This window comes from Cetorhinus maximus, chromosome 13 (genome assembly GCF_964194155.1).
Source record: "Cetorhinus maximus chromosome 13, sCetMax3.hap1.1, whole genome shotgun sequence".
Classification (NCBI taxonomy): domain Eukaryota; kingdom Metazoa; phylum Chordata; class Chondrichthyes; order Lamniformes; family Cetorhinidae; genus Cetorhinus; species Cetorhinus maximus.
This window is the reverse complement of record NC_135891.1, coordinates 24,172,244-24,191,162: the sequence shown is the minus strand read 5'-3', so window position 1 is coordinate 24,191,162 and position 18,919 is coordinate 24,172,244. Positions and strand designations below refer to the sequence as shown.

The following is an 18,919-nucleotide window of genomic DNA, read 5'->3' as shown; positions in this document are numbered from 1 at the left end:
ACCTGTGAAGCCCTGAAAAGATCCACTGGCATAAAAATTGACTGCTGCTGTCACTTTCACGGCCATTGGCAGCGGATGCCCTCCATGTCCCCGTGGCACCAAACCCTGCAGCAGGTGGCATATGTGACCGACCAGTTCCCTAGACATGCGCAGTCTTTGCTGACACTGGTTCTCAACCACCTGCAGGAATGACAGGTGCCGTCTATGGACCCTGGGTCTAATGAGGCGCCTACGAGTGATAGCTCGCTGTGGATCTTCAGCTGCATGTACAGCAGGCTGTGCCACCCCTTCATCTTGAGGGTGGTGCTCCTCCCTTTGCTGAGCTAAGCGCTTCCAATGCCGCTATCCTCTTTTTCTCTGGTCTCTGTAAGCCATGGGGCATACTGGTAAATCACCAGGCTCCATGATCCTGACGTTCTCCTCCTGCAGGATCAAAGAGAGAGATGCGTGGGTTAGCATACTGTGCTAAGAACCTCTCTTGGTTAAGTCTCAAGGCCTCTTCATGCATGCAGGAGAGTGCTGGCCACCACTTGGATGGCCAGTGTGTTGTGCGCTCATTGGCTGTCCGAAACCCCATGCACTCCTGCCCAACTCCACTTGATCGATTGGCGGCAGCTTTGGCCACTGGACTGCATGCTCTGCCCTCAGCTCAGGAGCAGGCATTCTCCTAACCTGCATTATAAGGCTGTGCTGTTAGCTTGAACCATAATGGATACTGGTCCAAACCTTAATAAAGACATTGCAAGGGGCTGTGAGTGCCTCCACGAGTGACTGTGCCATGGCCACCTTTCGCAAGGGGATTCTCTAACTTGCCCAGTTGGCCAACTGCTCTGCTGCCCCTAAAACGCACATTAATTTGCAGTCCTCGCCCAAGGGGTGAAAAGTTCTGGAGCATTTGGTGGCTCTTTCATGCTTTTGCATTGCTTGAGTGGGCAGAAAAGCTTCAGAGGCCTGACCCCCAGCATGTTAATGGAACTGCAGCTGAACAATCTCAGCTGCAGAAGAATGCTTGCTTTGCCAAGTGCATGGCTGCTTCCTTCAATCTCCCCTCAGCCCCCATCCCCCGGCATGTGCTTGAGCCTCAACTGTTTACAATTTATATAAATTACTTAGATAAAGGGGTGGATGGGATGGTTGCCAAATTTGCTGATGCTGCAAAGATAGGTAGGAAAGTAAGTTGTGAAGTGGACATAAGGAGGCTAGAAAAAGGTATAGATAGATTAAGTGGGTGGGAAAAGATCTGGAAAATGGAGTATAATGTGGGAAAATGTGAAATTGTCCATTTTGGCAGGAAGAATAAAAGAGGAGCCTATTATCTAAATGGTGAGAGATTGCAGAGCGCTGAAATGCAAAGGGATCTGGGTGCCTTAGTGCATGAATCGCAAAAGGCTAGTATGCAGGTACAGCAAGTAACTAGGAAAGCTAATAGGATGTTATCATTTGTTGTGAGGGGAATTGAATTGAAAATTGGGAGGCTATGCTTCAGTTTTTTTTTCCTTTTTTATTTGTTCATGGGATGTGGGTGTCACTGGCTAGGCCAGCATTTATTCCCCATCCCTCACTGCCCTTGTTCAGAGGGCATTCAAGAGTCAACCACATTGCTCTGGGTCTGGAGTCACATGTAGGCCAGGCCAGGTGAGGACAGCAGATTTCCTTCCCTAAAGGACATTAGTGAACCAGATGGGTTTTTACAACAAACAGCAATGGTTTTATGGTCATCATCAGACTTTCAACTCCAGATTTTTATTGAATTAAAATTTCACCATCTGCCGTGGTGCGATTCGAACCCAGGTCCCCTGGGTCTTGGGAATATTAGTCCAATGACAATACCACTATGCCATCGCCTCCCAAGAACACTAGTGCGACCATATCTGGAGTACTGTGTACAGTATTGATTACCTTATTTAAGGAAGGATGTAACTGCCTTGGGAGCAGTTGGGAGAAGGTTTGCCAGACTAATACCTGAAATTCTCTTATGTGGAAAGGTTGGACAGACTAGGCTTATGTCCACTGGAGTTTAGAAGAGTAAGATTGAAACATTGATTGAAACATATAAGATCCTGAGGGGACTTGACAGGGTGGATGTGGAGGGGATACTTCCTCTTGTGGGAGAATCTAGAACTAGGGGTCACTCTTTAAAAATAAAGGGTCGTCCATTTAAAATGGAGATGAGGTGAAATTTTTCCTCTCAGAGGGTTATGATTCTTTGGAACTCTCTTCCTGAATAGGTCGGAGAAGCAGTCTTCGAAAATCTTTAAGGCGGATAGATTCTTGGTAAGCAAGGGGCTGAAAGGTTATCGAGGTAGGCGGAATGCAGATTTGAGGTTACTATCAGATCAGCCATGATCTTATTAAATGATGGAGCAGGCTTGAGCGGCCAAATGGCCTACTCCCGCTCCTTGTTCGTATGTTTGTATTTCCTTCAGTCTGTGTTGTGCAAATCTGTCTACAAATGTATGGATAGGGTGGAGGACAATTTGGGGTGGAAAAAGAGTGAGGTTATTTATTTATTAATGCATGGGATGTAGGCACCATTGACAAGACCAGAATTTACTGCCCACCCCTAATTTCCTTTGAGAAGGTGATAGTGAGCCATTCTTGAATAGTGACACTCCATGTGTTGAAGGTACATCCATAGTGCTATCAGGGAGAGAGTTTCAAGATTTTGACTCAGTGACAATGAAGGAAAGGCAATATATGTCCAAGTCAAAATGGTCTGTTCTTTAGAAAGGAACTTGGAAGAGTGGCTATGCACTTGCTGTTCAGGGTTAGGAGATGCTATTGAAGAAGGCTTTTGAGTTGTGCAGTGCATCTTGTAGATGGTTCACATTGCAGCCACATTGGCTTGTTACTCAAGGGAATGGATATTTAAGGTGGTGGGTGGGGCCTCGATCAAGTGGCCTGCTTTTTCCTGGATGGTGTCAAGTTTCTTGAGTGTTGTTGGAGCGACACTCATCCAGGCACATTCTGCCTTGCACCTTGTAGGTGGTGAAAAGAAGATGGGGAGACAGGAGTTAAGTTACTAACTACAGAATAACCAAACTCTGACCTGCTCTTATAGCCAAAGTATTTATGTGGCTGGTCCAGTTAAGCTTCTGGTCAATGATAACTCCCAGTTGCTGATGGTGGAGGGATTTGATGATGGTGATGCCATTGGATGTCAAAGGGAGGTGATTAAATCATCTCTTTTGGGGATGGTCATTGCTTGGCACTTGCATGGCATGAATGTTACTTGTCACTCACCAGCCATAGCTTGGATGTTATCAGTACACTGCCCCAAGGGACTCCTGCAGTGATGTCCTGGCTGAGATGATTGACCTCCAACAACTACAACCATCTCTTTGTGCTAGGCATGACTCCAACCAGTGGAGAGTTTTCCCTTTGATTGCTTAGGTCTGTCAGCAGTATGCCGATTCCATTATTTAGTATGCAAGTAATCCCATATTGTACCTTCACCACATTGGCAGCTCATCTTCAGGTGCGCCTGGTGATGCTCCTAGCATGTTCTCCTGTACTCTTCTTTGACTGGAGTTAGTCACCTGACTTGAAGGTTACGTCAGAGTGAGGGATATGTAAGGGCTTGAGGTTACAGATTGTGGCTGAATACAATGCTGCTATGGCTGATGGTCCACAGCACCTCAGCCTAATTTCTAATTAGGATTCCTAACTTTGGGCTGTTCTGTTGGTTTTGAATCTAGCCCATTTGGCATGATGATACTGCTACAGAGCTCAATGGAAGATGTGCTCTAGATGGGTTTTTGCCTTCACATGGACCATGCAGTGGTCACACCTATCAAAACTGTCATACAGATCCATCTGCAACAGGTAGATTAGTGAGTCGAGTAGGTTTCTCCCTCGTGTTGGTTCCCTTACCACCTGATGCATGCTCAGTTTGGCAGTTAAGTCCTTAAGGACTCAGCCAACTCAGGCAGTAATGGAGTTAGCATGGTACTCTGGACAATGGACATTGCAATCCCATGCCCATGTGTACATTCTGTGCCTTTGATGCTCTCAGTGCTTCTTCCAAGTGTTGTTCAAAAGGGAAGAGCACTGAATAATCAGCTAAGGGAGGAAAGCAGGTGGTAATCACCAGGAGGAGAAATAACACACTAAATAATGTCCGTTACAAATACAAAACAAGGTATTGCTGACAATGGAATACCACCATGTAATTCCTTTACACAATTTTCTTAAACGGGATTTAAATGTGTCTGTATCTAAAACATAACCAAGCATTCACATTAGTTTCTTGTAGAATTCAGCGATAAAAGCAACTGAGTTGTGTGTTTTCTTTCTCCTCTGTTCTAAACACATTGTTGAAAGTTGACACACTGGAAGTCAAGTGTATGTAACTTCTGACTTCCAACTGGGAAAGACTGGACTGTGATGAAATCAGAAAGGTAAGATGCGTTGGCCAATTGCCATTCAACTTTTATTTGGTGCTGCACAAGAAGTAACTGTGTGCAATGTAAACTGGAGATAAGAAACTTGAAATGTCTGTCCTGGAGTGAGGCTAATGGTCATGGCCGGACAGTGGGACAACCATATGACTGAAAACCAGTACAGACAAAGAATGACTCAATTTCATTAAGCATAAGAATCTTTCTGCACCAGGAAAAGGCCATTAGGGAGTCCTTCAATATCTTCTTATATAATTAGTAGCAGCTTGTGATGTGCTCAGTGCATTGAAGAAAGCAACAAATTTTGTTCTACAATCTCATTATTGAACTTGGGTAAGTGATGGTAAGTGCACGGAATCGCCTCTTATTTCGCAGTCCCTGCTGAGAAATGGCTTGGAGGGCTTTCACCTTGGCTCTGAAAATACTTCTTAGCATTCGTAATAGCTACGTTACTCAGTAGTTGGTTGAAATCCATTGGTTGCTCTATTGATGATAGAGAACCATTTTCAGCTAATTTGCTTTGCAGGCATACCACTTAACTGCCGACTAATTGTCCCCCTGAGATATTATAGGATTATGGGCTTCTTGATTGCATACATATAGCATACCATACCATCTGCCCATCATCTCACCCAACAAAACCTTTAGGTCCCCACCGATATTCTTTTAAAATTCTATAGCATAGCAGCAGCCATGTTCCAACAAAACTGTTTCATACGCTGAAAGGCCAATATGTACATTTGGCCGTGAAATTGTCAAAATTGAGATTTTACTTGTCTGCAGTAAGGGGGCATCTGCACTTTTGCTGGGGAGGCCTCACCTCCCCTATTTCTGTGCTGCCCTTCCTAAATTTCAACATACGCAATGTAGCTTATGGTCCTGAATCTTTCTGAAGTTGTTGCCTCGAGAATCCATTCTAATTCTGTTTCTCCCTCAGTAGGTTCATTCCAAGATATGAGGACACCACGGACCCTCCCACATCACAGCGGCTTTTGATGAGCATAGTTTCCTCCCAGACCATCAGCACAGGCCCTAACACCCTGGAGAATGTCAAATTTGAGGAAGGAGAAACCCCTTGCTGCCGCCATTAAAACCAAAAATGGGAGAGTTGGAGTTGGGATTCAGATTTATCTCAGATTTACCAAACCCACTTGTTTTTTGGAGGTTAAAACTCCCCTCTTAATTGCAGAACTTCTTCAACAAAAGATTCTGCAATATTGCCAATGGGTCTTGACACTGTGGGATATTCTGTTCAAAGAGCTCCTGTGCCGCAACAAAAAATCCAAGGCACCCAGTACAGATCTCAGCAACAACATTTTTGTTGTTTGCAGCCCATATTTTGGGCTCATTTCCAAGGGTTGCAGGAAAATTGCCCCAATAGGTTTTGTAGTATTAGGATGTTTGGACTGCAAGGGTTACTGTGGGACTGGGGAAACAGTACTACCCACATCATGATGTAGAGAATCACATGGGAGTAGTAGAGTGTAGTGGTGAGTCTGGTAGAGGTTGGCGTGAAGATAGCACCTTGTCAGGACTGTACCCTGTATATATGGCCAGGATTTTCCCCTCGGCGATTTGGGGGCGGGGCTGAGGGGAAAATGACACGGGATGATGTCGGGAGGAATCCCCAACGTCATCCTGGACCCTTTAAATTTTTAGGAAGGTGGGCGGACAGCAAAATCAGCTAATTGAGGCCATCGACAGGCTAATTAAAGTAATTAAAGGCCAACCTTAAGGCTGGCGGGCAGGCCAGGAGCCCCAGCAGGCTCCAGATTATTCATGAAACTTCATCCACTGGCAGGATGAAGTTTCATGTCCGTTTTGTAAAAAAGTAATAAAGTTTATGTGTTTTTTATTAACATGTCCCATCTCGTGTGACATTGTCACATAGGGGAACATGTTAATAATTTTTTAATGTTTCTATTTTTACACTTAACTTACCTGTCTCGAATCTCCCTGAGGCAGCACTTTGCCTCAGGGTGAAGTGCGCTCTTTGACAGATGGGGAATCCCTCCCCCCCTGGAGCACGGGGATGCCGCTGGACAGGCCTTAATTGGCCCGCCCACTTAAAATGGCGGCAGGCCCCGTTTCGGTGTCAGGGGTCGGCTGTCCGCCCGCTGCCAAGCCGGTGGGGCCCGCACGCCCACCAAGGGCAAAATTCTGCCCTATGTATATAGTTATGCGTTATTAATAAACAGTTATTGTTCAACCATACAAGCCTCTAGGCCTATTCATAAGACAACATACAGCCTTTCAACAAAGTGATAGCCGGTGAAGGACCCCAAAATCCCTAAGAATGAAGAAGTAATGAAACTGCAGTCTGACCTGAGTGAAGTGTTTCTAACATGAAGGCCTCAAATACACAGCTGGAGATCACCTAAGAAGCTCCATTGCAGGCATGGAGGCTGAAGGGTAGAAGAAAGGTCCACTGTGCAGTGCTAAAAGGCTCCACTAGAGAACATGGAGGTCCATTGTGAGCTGTGATCAAAAGCAGAGTCAAAGATCACAAAAGCCAGATCACAAAAGGTGAACAAACTCTGAAAAAAAGGCTGAAATAAGCTTTTAAATTTGGCGTAAGAATCTGGCAGCAGTGGCAGATGGACTGCTTAACATGTGTAGCTTGAAGAACACTGCAGCCTGGATCCAGAGTTCGCACCATAATACTTGGCGACTGCGCGCAAACATAAAAAAATTAAAGTGAAGTCAAAGCAAAAAAAAAAAATTCGGCTTCAATTTGATTCTCCGAGGTTAGGAAAGCAACTAGCTGGCCAGAACAGTTCATTCAAAAGATTTTCTGCAGGATTGCTGAAATGTAAAACAGCTCTGTATCCATGACAGGAGACCACCACAAGCGTGGGGAAAAAATAGAAAATTTTAAAGCTGTACTCCCCTGTGCTGAAAACAGCCATGCATGGTAAATCAACATTGCCAATTAAGGCAGATGGACAGGTGGCTAGACCAGGCAAAATATTGGGCGCTATGGGGAAAGAAGCTTTTAAAGATATATGATAGCATCAGGCTTGAATAAGAAAACAGAGGCTGAAGAAGTGAATATTCTGTAGGTCCAATAACCGATGACATAATTGCCAGGCAAGGAATAAATGAATCTTCCAATAGCTTTGAAGAGATCATGAAGTCCTTTGACAGCTACTTTAACCTAAGAAGCAAGAAAATTTTGGAGCAAGCAAAATTTAACAAGAGAGTCCAAAAGCCCAGGGAGCCCATGGGCTCTTTCATAAATAAGTTATATGGATTGACTGAAGGCTGTGACTATGGTGACCTTAAGTCAGAGCTCATGTGAGACTGAATAGTTGTTGGAGTGGCCGATGATACTCCTTTGGAGATACTCCAATCTAAAGAAGACCTGACTTTGGAAAAAGTCACCTGAATTGTCAGACAATCGGAAAGCTGCTAGTAAAACTGGTACAATTTACGTGGCAAAGTTAAACAGAGGTGCAGAGCAACCCCAACATTCCAGCTCAAAGCAACAAAAGGGCAAGGAGACTTCAGGGCAAGGACAGCAATACCCAAGCAAAACATGAAATGGTGGCAGACCACGTCAGCGCTGTGGCACTAAAAGACCTCACAGGTGTGAGCAGTGTGCAGCAGCCACTGCAGAGCTTTCACTGCAACCACCTAGGACACTTTGGAAAGATGTGCAAGTCCAAAACTCAAGATCTGCAGAGGATCCCAAACGAGTCCATGAGATAGATGAGCCACACCAAGAAGGTGGCTTCCTGGGAGAAATTAAGGATCCCTGATTCATATTTTGGAATGCTGACATATCTATAAATGGTCACCTCATGAATTTCTACTGAGACACAGAAGCCAGTGTGACAGTCCCGTTGGATCAGGAATAATGGCTAAAGGACCTCTGGCTCTGGATGACAGACACATAGCTGTATGGTCCCGGAGGAATCCAATTGCTGGTCATGGGCATGATTCAAGAGACACTCTGGTATGGCAACAAGCAAATAATTGAAATTCTGTATGTCACTGCAATCAATCCTTTTCTTTCCTGAGCAGAGATGCCTGTGTTGCCCTCAACCTACTCAAAATGGCAGAAGACGTAGTTACAACCGGGATGGGAGGAGTGCGCAGTTTACCTGGCCCCACTACTCCACAGGTTGCACCATTAGTTCAAAAGTTTAATTCACTCACCAAAATGGGCATTTTCTTTTTACCTTCACTACTGTTAGACCCAGAACAAAAACGACTTTAACATGACTTCTTTCAATAAACTCAGAATGATTGATTTATTATAAAACAAAACTTCTTTTTCAAAAATGAGTTGCCAGAACTGTTCAATACACAATTGTAATCAGGAAGTATAACTATCTATCCCTTTTAAAATTCCAGAACGCGCGCGCGCGCGCACACACACACACACACACACACACACAAACAAAGGGAAAACAGACAGTGTCTTTGCAGGACAAAAACAGAATTACCTGGAAAAACTCAGCAGGTCTGGCAGCATCGGTGGAGAAGAAATCAGTTAACGTTTCGAGTCTTCATGACCCTTCGGCAGAACTGAAGCATAGTTAGGAGAAAGGTGAAATATAAGCTGGTTTAAGGTTGGGGGGGGGGGAGAGAGAAGTTGAGGGTGTGGTGATTGTGGAGATAAGCAAGCAGTGATAGGAGCAGATAATCAAAAGATGTCACAGACAAAAGGATCAAAGAGATGTTGAAGGTGGTGATATTGTCTAAGAAAAGTCTTTCCACCCCACCCCCACTAGAGCTGTACCTTGAGTGTCCTGTCTTCCAAATCTCCGACAGGGTCTTTGCAGAGATGGGCTTTGGAGAATAGACTATATCAAGGAAAAAGGATAACGTTTGCAGGGTTTTAATCCTGCCGATCTGGAGTTCTCTCATGTGAAGATGGGCTGCTGGTCCGAGCAGTTGTCTGGAGGTACTCACCAATGGAGATTTGGCGTGGAGAAGAATATAGCCAGATCAATCCTTCTCATCTCAGCTTCTCAGGTTTCCAAAGACAGGCAATTCCATTGAGATGAGGATTCTTAGCTAGATACAGTTAACCACTCTACTTCAGGCAAGGCAAGGAGAATGCGAACTGGGTAGCTTTTTACTTTCTCAGTTCAATCCGAACTGAATTCAAAAAAACAAGTCCCAAACTTAAAGCTCATCCCTGTCATGTTATTTCCAGTAAATCCTTCGCCTTTGTCTTTAAACCAGTTTTTTTCGTATTAAAATAATTGCAGTGAAAAAAATACAAACAGCTCTCTTCCATCAAGTACCATGCTGGTCAGGTGATTTCTTGGAAAAGGCATCCTTGCTCCCAGTCCAAAGGTGAACTTTTGACCTTTTTGTAAAAAAAAACCAAGGTGCCCAAATAATGCAATGTCTTTCTGAATTTTAAAAGAAAAATATCATTCGTGAAGATATGGTTTTGCCAATAATGTCAAAACAACCACTGTAGTCAACTACACTGAATTGGAGACTCCAGCGAGGTCCACAAGTGCTGATGTGCTGACTGGGAATTCAGTTCAGAACTGTCCTCACTCTTTGCAGAGGTAGTTATTCCAGCTCCTTTGCTGATAGCAGAACCTGCTCTTCTTTGGTCAGACCAGCCAAATCTTCAGAAAAGCACCAGGATGTTTAAAACAGAAGATACAGAGGAGAAAGAGCAGCAGCAGAAGGTTGAGCCAGAGCTTCAGAGTCAAACAGCTGCTGCCACAGAACGAGGAGAAAGTACAGCAACGAAGCTGGAGCTTCAAGCTCACACGCGCAACCTGAAGTTGATCCTGGTGAGGGAGAGAAGCGACCACCAACTCACCAAGACAAAACTCAGAGAGGCACAAGTGCACATGAAGAAACAGAGCACAGCATTAGAAGCCAAACTGCAGGCTGAGCTCAACGATGAAGAACATACAAATGTAAGGCAGGTAAACCTTTTACCAGCAAGGAGAGTCCCGCCAAGAAAGAAAACTCGAGTCCACTCTATGAATGACTGGAGTGAACATTCCCCCTGGAAAGAAAGATAAGCCCATGGTATCCAACCAAGGAAGACAGGTTGCTGACAAAGTAACACTAAGGAGCACAAGGAGTGAACTAGATGTTGGCACCCAAATAACTGAAACACCAAGTACTACAGGCATGATTTTTCCGTTACTATGGGAGGGGACGGGCGTGACATGCTGATGCGTAAAATGGCACGCAGTGGCATCGGGCGTGCGTCCTGATGTCATCGCGCAGCCCCGCATTTTTTTGTTCGGTGGGCGCGTGCCGGAGTTGGTTGCGCACCCGCCAAATTGTAAACAGTCTATTAAGGCCATTAAGAAAGTAATTATTGTCATTAGTAATGCTTCCTGTCCAACCTTAAGGTTAGCGGGCAGGCAAAGAGGCCAAGCGGCCTTCGCGTTTTTTAGGAAACCTCATCCACGAGCGGGCTGAGGTTTCTTAAAGCTTTTATTAAATAAATAAAAACATTTCCAGAAATATAAAAACATGTCCCATCTCATGTGACACAGTCACATGAGGGGACATGTTTAAATAACTTTTTAAATCCTTTTATTTAGTTATTTTAATATCGATTCAATCTCCCTGAGGCCGCTCCATGCCTCAGGGAGATTGAAGTGCTCCTTTACGTGCATGTGCAAAATAGCGCTGGCCCTGACTCTCCCTCCTCCCTGCGCCCGCACAGGTAGTGCTAAGCGCTACTGAAAAATTCTGCTCTACAACTCCAACGCCAGACCAACAAAGTCAGCCCAGAGCAGCTGAGACCACCACTCCTCCAAACTTGGAAAGAACAAGATCCGGAAGAGCTGTAAGCCTTCAGGTAATCTGAATCTGTAAAGTCAGAGACTTAGGTGGGGGGGTCGGGGATGGGGTGGGGGGGTGGGGGTGGGGGGGGGTGTGTGGTGGGGAGAAAGGGTAGCATGTAAATATTATTGTAAATACATTTGGGTAAAGACTTGGGGGGAGGCATAGTATTAGGGCGTTCAAGACTGTGAGGGTTAATGTGGGACTGAGAAAACAGTACCGCCCCACATTATAATGTAGACAGTCACGTGTCAGTAGTAGGATGTATTCGTGAGTCTGTTAGAAGTTGACATGAAGGTAACACCTAGTCAGGACTGTATCCTATATATATGTATATAGTTATGTGTTATGATGCCTCCAGGCCTCTTCTTGAAACAACACACGACCTTACAACAGGTTTCACTTGGAATTCAACTTACATTTAATATCAAATGCTTAAGTCCACACTTACAGGGGGCAAAAATAGATTAGTCTGTGTGTCATTTTGTGTCGAAATGAAACTAGGATTTATTGTGGGATCTTCTGTTGGTGTCATTGGAGACAGTGAACTAGATATAATTGCCGGTTTTTCAAATGAGGAAGGCTTCTGCACAAACCAGATGTCTATATCTTTTCTAACTTAATTTGCAGGAGCAGCACAAATTTACTAGAAATAAGAACTAATATGGAACAACTACTATGCAGAAACCTATAAAGAATTTGTAGGTGCTTTGATACTGCATAATTGTAAAACAGTTTCATTCATAAAAGGTCAATCCTAAGACAAACTTGCTATTTCTTTAGCACAGTATATTTTACATCAATGTTTTTATTTGTTCATGGGATGTGGGCTTCACTGGCAAGGACAGCATTTACTGTCCATTCCTAATTGCTTTTGTGAAGATGGTGAGTGGGGTTCATAAACAATGCCGTCTGTGCGGTGTAGGTACACCCATTGTGCTGTTAGGGAGGGAGTTCGGGATTTTGACCCAGTGACGGTGAAGGAATGGCGATGTATTTCCAAGTCAGAATGCTGTGTGATTTGAAGGTGGTGCTGTTCCAATGTGCCTGCTGCCCTGGTCTTTCTAGGTGGTAAAGGCTATTACAATATTCATTACAATTATATGTAGGCTGAAATTATACCATTGGAGGCTGGCATATGAATGCTGATTATATTCATCTGAATTTCCTGCCTATCCTATTTTAGCAAAATTGTTAATTCATTCATTTGAATGATTTATAAGCTAGCAGGGAAAGGAATTTCAGATGAATGCAAGTGTTCAAATGCTCGTATCTCATAACATAATATCATTGGCAAAATTCTCATGAAAATGTGTACGTAATTTCTATTTTGAGAGATCTGGGGTCGAGGTTCAGCTTTTTAATATTTAACCTACTATGCGATCCAAACTCACTCATTTTTTGGAGTTAAACCCCCTTAATTGCAGAACTTCTTCAACAAAAGGTTCGACAATGTTGCCAGTGGATCTTGACACTGAAATATCCTGTGCAAAGAGCTGTGCCCCATTGATATAAATCAGTACAAAATGCATCATTACTGTGCATTAGACTTTCTACCTTGGAGGAGCAGCGTTTTTGTCAGTTCCTAAACTGCTCCCCTCCCACACCTCCCCAGGCCATGGTTCTGAGGTAGTTGTCATACAGAGGTGGAGAAGGCTCCTTTCACTGTATGAGGCCAATATGTGGATGGTCTGGGGAGTGAAACCAGCACTTAGCAGGCCACCCGAATTAAAACAAAAGGTAAAATTAATTAAGCCAATGTATACACTTTGGGGGGCACTTGCATGGGCTCCTCCTTTCTTTTTGGCCTGAGACCTCTTATGTCACCAGCTGAACAATGAATGCTAGGCTCTGACATGCGGTGTTCAAAATGCATAAACATTCGGACACCCAAAAATAGCCATGTTACCTTCTGCAATTCTTTGGCAAGCTCCTGCCCATATATGGGTGACAGATCACCAGGAAACAGTGGCGAGCTGGGGAATGCAGGGGATCATGTTTTTAAGTTGCTTTTTGCTTCTGCCCTTGACAAATCTACTGAAAAATTAGTAGGATAATGCAGAAAGCATAGGCCTGTGGGTCTAATTCCCAAGAAATAATGGTCTGACGAGGACTCTATCAGCTTTCACACAAAAGCAGATGATAAAACAGTTAATTCCATTCATGCAAATATAAATTAATAACTTAACAGCTCAGTGAGTTACCCTTTAATGGTCTAATTCCACACCATCGTTAAAACATAAATATGAGCACCAAAACAGTGACAGGACATTATTGCATTATTTTATTAACATAAAAAGCAATAATAAATCAAGGGACATGTAAGTGAAGTTACTAATCTTACAAACCAATGAAATAATTTCCTTCATCATCTGTCAACTGCGTATTTGTTATGCATTACTGTCAGGTAAATACTATTTTTCCTGTGCAAATTGACCTTAGGGTCAATTAGTCGGATATCATAGAGGTGAGGTGTTTTTTTAAAAATCTGGGATTTATACAAAAGCACTTTTGAAACTAACATTGCTAACATACCTGATGTTATAACAGCCTCGGTTATGATTCTGCTTCAAGAGTAAAAAGTCTCCTTGATAAAAGGTTGCTTTATTTGTAACTAACTTTTGACCAAATATTATCCATGTGAGTAATAGATTATGAATATTATCAGTGTCAGACCTACTGTACCTAAAACATTGCAGCTGCATGTCCTTACGAGTTCTTTCATCAAAAAGAAATGTTTATAACTTGAATGCAAGACCAGCTATAATATTAAAGGGCAGCAGGCACAATAAGGTGATCCTGTTCACTGATTTATTACAAAGTTCTCAAATGACTCTTGTGTTAAAGTGCACCTGCCCACCTGTATACCTCAGTACATGAAAACAGAAGTTGTTACTGACTTTGACAAATTAATCTGGCCGTGAGTTTGAATTTAACATTGAAAAAAAGCCCCAAAGAAATATCAATGACTGACATTAGCTGCTGAACTGTAACTATAACATAATGCATGTTCACAGAAGCTGCATTGAGCTCTCATTATGGTCTGCTGCCAGTGCATCTAATTCCACGATACCAGGCAAAAGGCAAAAAACTTAACAGTATGTCATCCTGCCCCTCAATTCAGAGTTCTCTACTGAATAATGTGACATTCAGACATAACACAGCTGAAGATTATAATTTTCATTTGGGGTATGCTATATTTGTGAGTTAGCTTTATATTTTTTATGTTTCTGTATTTTCTAAGGTTTTTCTGTAAGAATACATTTCTCATACCTAAAAATAGCAAATTCTCAGTGATAGCATAGGCACTGTCAGATTCTATATCATGTCAGTAGGAGCTTGTTTTATCAGGCTAGCTTGTTTTATCAGGCTGCTGCCAGCTTTACTCACCTGTTGGCACAGATGCATCTGTGGATGGCTTTTCCCATGTGTTAATTTGCTCCCAGGTGAATCCATTGGTCCCAAGAGCCAGGATGTATCCGCAGCTGCTGTAATGTTCATCAAATGAGCAACTGCCTGCAGAAAAATAATTGAGAAAATAACTTGAGTAACAAATGCGTACATGATTACACATACATCCACATCAGTGGCTTCTGCATAAAAACAGATAACAAGCTTCAAGTTCATTAGCCATTGTGTGGACCTCAGGGCTTGGGAAAGTTGATTAGAAAGGTCTTTTACAGAATGTTTGGTTATGCTTTGCCTTTTAGTAAATGATAATTGGTTTGGTTCTGTAAAGCTGAATATATCATGACATTTTCAAGGGTAACAAACCAAAGTACTTAAACTTCAAGGATAATGACCAATGTTAAAGCTAATGGGCAAAGGACAAGATAAACAATTAGAATAGGCACTCAGTGTGCATCCTATGGGTGAACATTTGTGCAGTACAATTAAAATTTAAATCCTTTTACTCTGATGGAATGATTGAAATTTTCACTATCTGAATTATAGGCCCGAAATTTACCATGGGTGTCGGGAACCTGATGTCATGGCGAACAGCAGGTACCGAGCCCACACTTGCTGGCAGTGGAATTGTCTCTGCAATTTTACCAACGGCAGCCTCCGAATTGGCCGCCTGTGGACCCCCATCCAATTAACGATAGTGAATGGGCTCCTGGTGCTGTCAGCCCAATCAGAAGGCCAGTGGCTCTGAAGCCTCAGCAGTGCCATCGGGAGAGGTAGTCACTGCTAAGTTATACAGAAACCCTGCCTTAGCTCATCTTTTAGGAACCTTCATCAATGCTGTTGTTACCTCTAGACAAGACTGTCCCAATGTGTTCCTGACCAGCCTCCCACATTCTACTCTCCATATACTACAGGTCATCCAAAACTCTGCTGCCTGTATCCTTAGCCTCACAAGTCCCATTTATCCATCACCCCCATGCTCACTGGCCTACACTGGCTCCCTTGTTTTTAAAATTGTCATCCTTGTTTTCAAATTGCCCCATGGCTTCACTCCTACCTATTTTTATAATTTCCTCTGGTTCCACAGTCCTGCAACATGTGTGGATTCTTTCAACACTGAATGATCAACCTTTGGTCATCAGCCCTAATATCTCTTTACGTGGCTTCGTGTAAAATTTTGTTTTATAACGCTCCTCTGGAGTGCCTTCAGATGTTTGATGACATTAAAGGACCTATATAAATAAAAGATGTTGTTTCTGTTGTCATAGCAATGCTGGACACCAAGGATGCCCAAGAACTCCTAGTGTCCTATATTATGGTGGTGGATTCGTGTTTGAGAATTTTGAAGTCATGTTTTGCAATGCAGTAGGCCAGCAGTAGAAACTGGCAGCACTTTTTGAAGAAGTTTTCAGGGTAGCTCTGGAAGCAGCGGCAAGGTGCAGTGTTGAAATCTGTCTCTCACACTTAGGGTAGCTCCCATGTTTTGCTATAAATGATGTGGGCACCTGACCAAGCTTCTAAAGATTTAAAATCGCCCCATTCCCCAATTTCCATCAGCAGTGGCTGGGTGGAATTTCTGCTCTGCTCAGATCTTCCCCTCATGACCTCTCCAGGATTTGTGGGGCACTGTCAGGGGTGGGATAGATGGGAGCGAAAAGTCATATACATAAAGTGGAAGCAGTTGGCTCAATAGATAGTTATTTACCACATAATATTTTTTCATTCATGCAGTTAGAAGTAATTAATATACATCTGAATGAATAACTGCAAAACAAATCTTATCACATATCTGATCATTGATTTTTATTCTGTGGTTATAATTATAAAGCTGTAATCTCTCCCTCCAGGATAGATAAAGGCATTTTTCTATGATATGATTATAACCCCATCTTCCACTAATCTGTTAATTCATTCCTGTTTTGATGTTTCTATAGATAGTTATCTATTCTCCTTGTTAAAAATTTGTACGATACTTGAATCATGTGCAATTTGTTATCTTGTCAAAGAGGAATCATTAAATCCTATAAGTGGTATTTCATCTATTAGTGCAGAGTAAAGCAGTATATAAATATGCACAGAATTGACTGGTTATGTTACATTATTAATACAAGTAACCAAAGAGCTTTCAATTTCAGTGCACATGCACATCTTATCCTTTATAAACTTATCCTGAAAATAATGTAAGGTTACATCTTTTGTCTTCAATGTTTTTGTTACAGTTAATAGCAACATCCACAGTCACATAATGTTTGTAATTTTGGTAAAGTCTAATCTATAGACGTGGCACTTTACAACCAGACTATTCTAATGTTAGATATTTGAATTGGTTTAAATTTTCTCCTTACAAAAATAAAAACCCTTTGTTAACTTTATTCATCGGAATTATCATTCTTCGATCACAAATAGTTGTTTGGTAGTACAGAACTTGAGTATTGCTGAAAAAAGACATTTTGTCGAAGCTTTCCATCTTGCACTCACCAGGACAATCACAAGAATATCAATGTCAGAGGAAACAACAACTTTATATTCTTTGTGAAGAGAGTGCTGATTGGTTGGCAAGTGGACAAGGCACAGACCATATCCAACCACCCCGTGCTGGCAAAACTCAAAACACATCGTCTAACATTAGGTGTGATTCCGCAATTAGACAACATTTGTTAAATAATCGTCAGTGTGCTAAAAATTACAATGACAACCAACTTGAGATTGTCAGTTGGGCTTGCAATGTAGTGCATTTGCGTGTAATGGAAGCTACATATATTAATACATTAAATGTGTACACACATTGCACCTGTTTCAGCTAAACAAAATAAGTGATAGCCATTCACTGGTTCATTCCTCAGAGCAATTCGTTGACAAGAGTCAACGCTGCCTGGTTTAAATTTCAAACAATGCTTGACAGTTAACTGTCAGTCACCATCAATTGTTTATTCTCCATGGCAACACTTCTAACTATCAGAGTCTACTTGCCAACCAATCAGCACTCTCTTCTCGTACGGTATAAAGTTTTTGTTTCCCCTGACATTGGTATTTTTGTGATTGTCCTGATAAGTGCTAGGCAAAAAGCTTCAACAGAATGTCTTTTTTCAGCAATACTCTTTGGTTAATTCACTGGAATTGAATGGGGGACTGGGGACCTCTGCCCAAAACAGCTGTGAAGTCAATAGAGCTTCTGTTCCATTGGAAAAATTCAATCATTTAGTGTTAGGGCCCAATTTGAATCCCACCGGCAAGCTGCAGGCTCCAAACTGGCGTCCTGGTGAGTTCCATGATTTATGAAAGGACAGGAAATTAGACAAATCCAATGCTACACTGCGCAACAGGCTGGGGGGAGAGCTGCTGACAGGAGAGGTCGAAATGTGGCTGCAGTACCTTTCTGGTGCCAGGGGGAGCGGAACTGTTCCTGTTGGCCCCACAAAAAAATCGTCTCCACCAAAATATCTAGAGTGGTCCCTTAAGTTGGTCCCTTAAGCTGGTTTGATTGCTTAATGCCTAATCCGCACACATTCAGCCCAGTAATACCTGAAAATTACAAACAGGGTCCTATCATCAATCCAGGACCCTGGGCTGCAGCCTTACATTCAAACATGGGAGCAGACCATTTACCCATTCACAGGCCCACCTGAAATTTGCATTAGACAGGCTTTGGGTGTCAATGAGACAGCTGATGTGCCTCAGCCCTGTCTCTGATTTTTAAATGTGGGTGAATTATGAGCAACTGGCAGTTGAAAATGACCGTTGAAGATACTTGCCCGAAAATTAGACTTTGCAACAAAATGTGTAATTATTTTTATCAGCCAAGTGCCTGACTCATCACTGTGCTAAAGAATTTTTAAATGGAGCTGCTGAAAAGTTCACACATATAGCTTATATTTACTTGATGTGGAATTCAAGTTCTCTCCCTGTAGGAATACATCCCAGTTCTTCAATCCAGAAAACTTGGCCAGAAATGGCAACAGAGAAGACCTACAATTGCTCAATTGTGAATTAAGAAGAAACTTATTTGCCCAGAGAGCAGATAGAATGGAACTCGGAACTGTTTGAGGTGAATAGTATGTCTTATGGTCTTATATATTTAAGAGGTAGCGAGGTAAACACAAGGGAGAAAAGAATAGAACAATGCACTTGATAGAGTGAAATGAAGGGAGTGGGAAGGATGCTTGCATGGGCCATAAATACTACATAGACCTGGTGGGCTGAATGGTCAGTTTCTATGCTGTAAAATTCTAGGTAATTGCCCACTACTTATCCAATGATTGGTGCATTGACACTTAGTCCTGGAGCTCAGTGGCCAGTTGATTCCTTCAGGTTTCATTACTGAGTTAGGT

General features: G+C 42.6%; 1 protein-coding gene across 5 annotated transcripts in view; it reads right to left on the bottom strand.

Moving 5' to 3' along the window:
* ptprt (protein tyrosine phosphatase receptor type T) overlaps window positions 1–18,919 on the bottom strand; it is a 1,450,199-nt gene that overhangs the window by 1,075,493 nt on the left and 355,787 nt on the right. For all 5 annotated transcript variants that reach the window (XM_078555116.1, XM_078555118.1, XM_078555117.1 and 2 more), the window contains exon 2: window positions 14,574–14,699. In XM_078555116.1, coding sequence (XP_078411242.1) covers window positions 14,574–14,699 — 126 coding nt within the window. The remainder of the gene's footprint in view (window positions 1–14,573; window positions 14,700–18,919) is intronic.